This window comes from Trichechus manatus, unplaced genomic scaffold (genome assembly GCF_000243295.1).
Source record: "Trichechus manatus latirostris isolate Lorelei unplaced genomic scaffold, TriManLat1.0 scaffold00027, whole genome shotgun sequence".
Classification (NCBI taxonomy): Eukaryota; Metazoa; Chordata; class Mammalia; order Sirenia; family Trichechidae; genus Trichechus; species Trichechus manatus.
This window is the reverse complement of record NW_004443963.1, coordinates 17,342,687-17,349,953: the sequence shown is the minus strand read 5'-3', so window position 1 is coordinate 17,349,953 and position 7,267 is coordinate 17,342,687. Positions and strand designations below refer to the sequence as shown.

Sequence of the window (7,267 nt, the reverse complement as noted above, 5' to 3'; positions counted from 1 at the left end):
TAGTCAATGTCACTGAACTGTGTATGTAGAAATTTTTCTAATGGTGTATCTTTGGCTATGTATATTTTCACCAAAAAAACGGTTGAGAAGTTAAAGGGTTAATATGTTGTGGGGTTGTTAACCAATGTCATAAAACAACATGTGTACTACTGTTTCATGAGAAACTATTTGTTCTGTAAGCTTTCACCTGAAGTACAATAAAATATTTAAAAAAAGGAAAAAGAAAAAAGAAAAATATCTCCATTAAGAACATTTAACTCATCTGTCAAGGGCAGGGACATGGAGTAAAGGTTAAGAAAGAACTCAAGGGTGTCTGCACAGGCAGAGATGACAAGACCAGGAGCCTGGGGAAGGGGGGAGCAGCAGGAGGGACCTATGGCTTATCGCTTCCTCTGTCCTGTTCCTCACATGACTGGCCCCCTGTACCCCAGGTTCATGCCCTGCACACCCCGATAAGGAGGGTCAGGGTGATCGGGGTCCACAGCACCTCTCACACTCCCCTGCTGGAGAAGGTTCTCATAGGGAATTTTGGCTTGTTGTCGTTAGGTGCCTGGTCGTGTGCCATCCTCACAATCATTGTGATGCTTGAGCCCATTGTTGCAGCCACTGTGTCAATCTATCTCATTAAGGGTCTTCCTCTCTTTCGCTGACCCTCTACTTTACCAGTCCTTCTCCAGGGACTGGTCCCTCCTGATAACATGTCCAAAGTATGTGAGACAAGTCTCGCCATCTTCACTTCTTAGGCGTATTCTGGCCGTGCTTCTTCCAAGACAGATTTGTTTGTTCTTCTGGCAGTCCATGGTATATTCAATATTCCTCACCAACCCCATAATTCAAAGGCATCAATTCTTCTTCAGTCTTCCTTATTCATTGTCCAGCTTTCACATGCATATAAGATGACTGAAAATACCGTGGCATACCTTACTCCTCAAAGCGACATCTTTGTTTTTTAACACTTTAAGAGGTCTTTTGCCTACATGCATCAAATCTTTGCTGTCCAATCCTTTGGCGACTTTCTAGGACTATTGATTTAAAATGCTGAAGGTTTATAAAACTGAAGGTTGTAGCTTTTCGGACAATACCAAAAATTTGGAAATACCTAAATCCCACAGGGAATTGATTCCACCAGGTAAATCAGAGGGTAGCCACATATAGAATATTCTGCAGTCTTTTGAAGTTATGTTTGCCATGAATTTTAAAGACTTGGGAAAATGTTTATGTTTATGCTAAGGGGAAAAAACACTCCAACTCATGCACACAGTGTGGTTTCAAGTGTAGGGTGGTTGACATCCTCTTAATGAGGGCCCCTGCACTATTCTCCCCAGGGCTGTGCCTGTGTTCATCCTTTTAATACCCCACTCACCTCAAACAAGCTCAGTTCTGAAGGACAGAGAGAGTTAGTCACTCATCTGAGGTCACACAGATTGGAGGTGGGCAGCTGGAAGTTGAACCCAGGAAATCTGGGCCCACAGCCCATGCCTTTAATATCTACACTCTATCATCTTTGCTGTGAAAATATTGGACAGAAAAAAAAAATTCAGGCTAAATACACATCAGAGTGTTCATAGGCTTACTTCTGAGCAGGAAGTTAGGAGTAATTTATTTTTCTGATTCTTACAGCTGACCAGAGAATAGGGGCAGGGTAGGCAAGGGAGCTGAAGGGAGGCTATGCTGTATCTGTATCTTAATATGGGGTGGTAATTTAGCCTTTGTTCTCAGTTCTTGAAAGCCAGACCCCACTTTCGGGTAATGAATGGAGGCTGACCAGACCAAGAGGGACTAGCTTGGAGCCAGTTACTGACTAAGCCTTAGGAGGTATGATGTAATCTATCATGGCCACATGGGGAGGTCAATAAGAGTCCTGAACACTGAGGCTCAGATGGGTTTCCTGATTGGTGAGAACATCTGTTCTAAGGAGGGTAACACATCCCTTGGGATATGGGCACTTCAAACTGGAATCCCTCCCAGACCTTCGTTTGTTTCCTTTTTGGGTGTAACAAATCTGTAGTCATAAGTATGGTAAACTCTCCACAACTTTCTGTGAGTTGTTCCGGCATATTGTCAAACCCAAAGGGAGAGTGGGAGCCAGGAGGTCAGGAGGAGAGGGTGTCGTGTGGACTCCCGAGCTCACAGCTGGTATCCTGAAGGGGTAGTGGGAAACCAGCCCCGAATCTGTGGCCAGCAGGGCAGAAGATCCGGGTGTCATGTGAACTCCCCAAGCTTGTGGCTGATGCCTGCCTATTTGGTAATCTGAAGGACTGTGTCCTTCTAACTTGTGGGCTCTGACCTAACTCCAGGTGGCAAAGAATGAATGAGCAGCTGGTCTGAAGGACAGTCCATCTAACTTATGAGCTCTGACCTGGCTCCAGGTGGCTAGGGTTGGAAACAGAGGCACTTGGGTGGCTGGTAACAAGAACTCAGAGGTGGCGAGGTGAGGACTGAGGATTGATCCCCACCTTATGGGAATTGGATTCATGCTGATCGTTACCAGGCAATTGGTGACAAGGATGGGATTTGCCCCTTACTTAACATGGGCAGGCAGTCTGAGGTTCACATATTATCATATTTAAATATTATACATTCTAAAATATATTATCATATTGAATATTTAATTAAACTTTTTTAGGAAGCATTTTAACTGTGTACTTAACATTTTAAATGGAAATAATTTAGATTGTGTTGTTGATGTGTGCTGTCAAGTGGATTCCAACTCATAGTGACAATATAGGACAGAGTAGAACTGCCCCATAGGGTTTCATAGGCTGTAATCTTTATAGGAGTAGATTGCCAGGTCTCTTCTCCCTTGGAGCTGCTGGTGGGTTCATACCGACAGCCTTTTGGTCGGCAGCCAAGCGCTTAACCATTGTGCCACCTGGGCTTCTTAATTTAGATTGTAGATATTAGAAAATTCTATCTGGGAAATTAAAGGACAAGTTGACTTTCTTTTTTACAGATAGATAATTTCTTAATTCCTCTATAGGGTAGCAATCTGTTTTTTAACGTTGGATCTGAAATAAGGATGTTTATAAAATTGGGTAAACCTTTATATTTAGAAAAATAAATATTTTTTAGCCTGATTCAAGACTTGCTGGAATCATCCCAGGGAAAATATTTGAGCACAAGGGCTGAGACCTGCCTGGGTGGTTCAGATCCCAGTTCTGCTTTGTGATCTCTAAACCCAATAATCCTCATTTGCTCATCTGTACAGTGAAGGTGATAATAATCACTCCTCGCTGCTGGGCTAAGTGTGAGGTTTAAATGGACCAGCCTGGTTTAGGCATGAGGAAGAGAGCCTGGTGGATGGACAGCATCAGTAAATGTTGCTTATTTTCATTTATTTCTGCTTCAGTTGGCCTTTGTGTTTTTCTGGACTGTGACATAGCCTCACCTTCATCCTTGCAGCATTAGTCAAGGTAAGCTCTCATCCAGGTGATGAGACCAAACTCAAGAGGAAGGGGAGGGGTAGAGAGAGTCAGTGCTGAGATGCAACAAAGGGGCCCATGGGCAGAGACCACGAGCTGCCAGGGGGCAGGGCCAGGCCACACCCATCCCTGAATTTCCCAGGCACCTGACCAAGCTAAGGTGGAGGATCTCGGTGAGTCAGGCCTGGGAGTCATGTGGCTGGGCTTTCACCCTCCCCTCTGGCAGAGAAAAGGAGACAAAGGAGCACTGAGCATCCACTCTGTGCTTCCAACTAGAGAAGTCACTGCTTCTCATCCCAACGGAGCACTGAGCCCTCAGGGTTTTTCTTACACTTTACAGATGACGAAGGGGAGTGTCAGAGACCAGAAGTGACAGACCAAAGCCAGCCAGGTGGTGATGGAGCAGGCATTGTAAAGACATTCTAGCTGGTACGGATGCCTGGGTTCTTTGTGCCATCCAGGCCCTCTCTGGCTTTGCCCAGGGTCCCCGTGAGCCTGAAACTGGGCTGGCACCAGGACCTACCTCCATGGCTGCACCAATTCCTACTTCAATATTGAGGGCACATTGAGGTCAGGCCCATTGTACCCTCTAAGTGAACCCCTTCTTGACTCCCTGTCCTCTGCTCCTCAGGCCCACCCTCATCCTCCTCACAGCTCCTCCTCACAGGGAGAACAGGCCCGCAGAGGCCCCAGTTTGCATGTGCTTACCTGGCAACACTCACCTGGGGCCTGATGGTCAGCCACTCCTGGGCTCAGGTGACTGTGACAAATGTGGACTTTTCTCCATTTCACTCTCATTGTTTGGGGGTGGGGAGCTTATGTGCAGTTTGTGCCTCTAGTTTCCCCATCCTTATTTTCCTGTCCCTGTGTAATGAGATTTTAACACTCTTCCCATCCAGGGTCCCTTCAAGCCTGGCTGGCCTGTGACTTGCATTGGCCAATAAAAGGTGGTAGAAGTGATGTCCTGTGACTTCTGAGGATGGGCTTGGAGTAGCCTGGTATGTTTTGTTTTTACATTCTTGGAACTTTCTTACTGCCATGCAAGGGAACCAGGTCTATTCTCCTAAATGATGAGAAATTATGTGGAGAAGGAGAAAACACACTGTAAAAATGGCATGTCTTAATACCTCATCTAACTTCAGAGGGAGGAGAGAGAATCAGCATCAGTCCAACACAGACTTCTATGAAGAAGAGCTCACACATACCTCCACCCTCCAACTTTTTTTTTTTTTTTTTTTTTTAACCAATTCTGACACCAGTCATCCCTCCCAAGGCACTCTTTACTTCTCTGTTGGGTTCGATAATTCATTGCAATGCCACACAGAACTCACAGATCCTACTCACAATTATGAGGTTTATTGGGGAAGTAAAAGGTCACTATAAAGGATCAGGGTCAATTTGGAAGTCACAGGAATGACTCAGAATACAGTTCTTTGATCAGGACAGCTTCTTCTCAGCCATGCCTGCAAGAAGGCCTCTCAGCCCTTGGCTCTTGGCTCTTGGCCTTCGCTCTTGGCCTGGCCTCTGCCCTGCTTGGGCAAGTGTTACAAAGCTCTTTAGCTCTGCTGATAATCATTGTTATGCTTGAGTGCGTTATTGCAGCCACTGTGTTGATCCATCTCATTGAGGGTCTTTCTCTCTTTCACCGACCCTCTGCTTCACCAAGCATGATGTCCTTCTTCAGGGACTGATCCCTCCTAATAACATGTCCAAAGTATATGATACAAGTCTCACTGTCCTTGCTTCTAAGAAGCATTCTGGCTGTACTTCTTCCAAGACAGATTTGTTTGCTTTTCTGGCAGTCCATGGTGTGGTATATTCAATAATCTTCACCAACACCACAATTCAAAGGCATCAATTCTTCTATGGTCTTCCTTATTCACTGTCCAGCTTTCAAATGCATATGAGGCAATTGAAAACACCGTGGCTTGTGCCAGGTACACCTTAGTCCTCAAGGTGACATCTTTGCTTTTGAAACTGTAGAGAGGTCTTTTGAAGCAGACTTGCCCAATGCAATGTGTCTTTTGATTTCTTGACTGCTACTTCCATGGGTGTCGATTGTGGATCCAAGTAAAATGAAATCTTTGCTAACTTCAGTCTTTTCTACGTTTATCATGATGTTGCTTATTGGTCCTGTTGTGAGGACTTTTATTTTCTTTATGTTGAGGTGTAATCTATACTGAAGTCTTTGATCTTCATTAGTAAGTGCTTCAAGTCCTCTGCTCTTTCAGCAAGCAAGGATATGTCATCTGGTAATGAGTTTTTCTCCAATTCTGATGTCCCGTTCTTCTTCATATAGATCAGCTTCTCAGATTATTTGCTCAGCATACAGACTGAATAAGTATGGTGAAGGGATATAATGCTGATGCACACTTTTCCTGACTTTAAGCCATGCAGTATCCCCCTGTTCTGTTCAAACAACTGCCTCTTGATCTATGTACACATTTCTCATGAGTACAATTAAGTGTTCTGGATTAAGATTATCCATAATTTATCACTATCCACACAGTTAAATGCCTTTGCATAGTCAATAAAACACAGGTAAACATCTTTCTGGTATTCTCTGCTTTCAGCTGGATCTATCTGACATCAGCAATGATATCCCTGGTTCCACGTCCTCTTCTGAATCCAGCTTGAATTTCTAGCAGTTCCTTGTTGATATACTGTTGCAGCTGCTTTTGAATGATCTTCTGCAAAATTTTACTTGTGTGTGATACTAATTATATTGTTCGATAATTTCCACATTCGATTGGATCACCTTTCTTGAGAATAAGCATAAATACGGATGTCTTCCAGTTAGTTGGCCAGGTAGCTGTCTTCCAAATTTTTTGACATAGACAAGTGAACACTTCTAGCGCTGCATCTGTTTGTTGAAACATCTCAGTTGGCATTCCGTCAATTCCTGGAGCCTTGTTTTTCACCAACGCCTTCAGTGCAGCTTGGACTTCTTCCCTCAGTACTTTCGGCTCTTGATCATATGCTACCTCCTGAAACGGCTGAACATCGACCAGTTCTTTTTGGTATAGTGATTCTGTGTATTCCTTTCATCTGCTTTTGATGCTTCCTGGGTCTTTTAATATTTTCTCCACTGAATCCTTCAGGATTGCAACTCGAGGCTTGAATTTTTTCTTCAGTTCTTTCAGCTTGAGAAATACCAAGCATGTTTTTCCCTTTTGGTTTTCTACCTCTAGGTCTTTGCACATAGCATTATAATACTTTACTTTGTCTTCTCGAGCTGCCCTTTGAAACCTTCTGTTCAGCTCTTTTACTTAATCATTTCTTCCTTTTGCTTTAACTACTTGATGTTCAAGGGCAAGTTTCAGAGTCTCTTCTGACATCCATTTTGATCTTTTCTTTCTTTCCTGTCTTTTTAATGACCTCTTCCTTTCTTCATATATGATGCCCTTGATGTCATTCCACAACTCATGTGGTCTTCTGTTATTAGTGCTCAATGTGTCAAAACTATTCTTGAAATGGTCTCTAAATTCAGGTGGGATATACTCAAGATCGTACTTTGGCTCTAGTGTACTTGTTCTAATTTTCTTCAGCTTCAACTTGAACTTGCACATGAGCAATTGACGGTCTGTTCCTCAGTCGGTCCCTGAAGTTGTTCTCTCTGTCAGTTTGTTGTACTGTGGGGGCTTGCATGTTGCCTTGATGCTGGATGCTATGCCACTGGTATTCAAATACCAGCAGGGTCACCCATGGCAGACAGGTTTCACCTGAGCTTACAGACTAAGACAGACCAAGAAGAAGGACCCAGCAGTCAACTTCTGAAAAGAATTAGCCAGTGAAAACCTTATGAATAGCAACGGAACATGTCTGATATAGTGCTGGAAGGTGAG

At 43.9% G+C, this 7,267-nt stretch overlaps 1 protein-coding gene across 1 annotated transcript in view; it reads right to left on the bottom strand.

Annotated features, from left to right (window-relative positions):
- The window catches only part of LOC101347659 (DNA dC->dU-editing enzyme APOBEC-3A), a 56,928-nt gene extending 52,977 nt beyond the window's left edge, over nt 1-3,951 (bottom strand). Inside the window, exon 1 of the mRNA XM_023728916.1 lies at nt 3,946-3,951. Coding sequence (XP_023584684.1) covers nt 3,946-3,951 — 6 coding nt within the window. The remainder of the gene's footprint in view (nt 1-3,945) is intronic.
- Between the last annotated feature and the right edge of the window lie 3,316 nt (nt 3,952-7,267).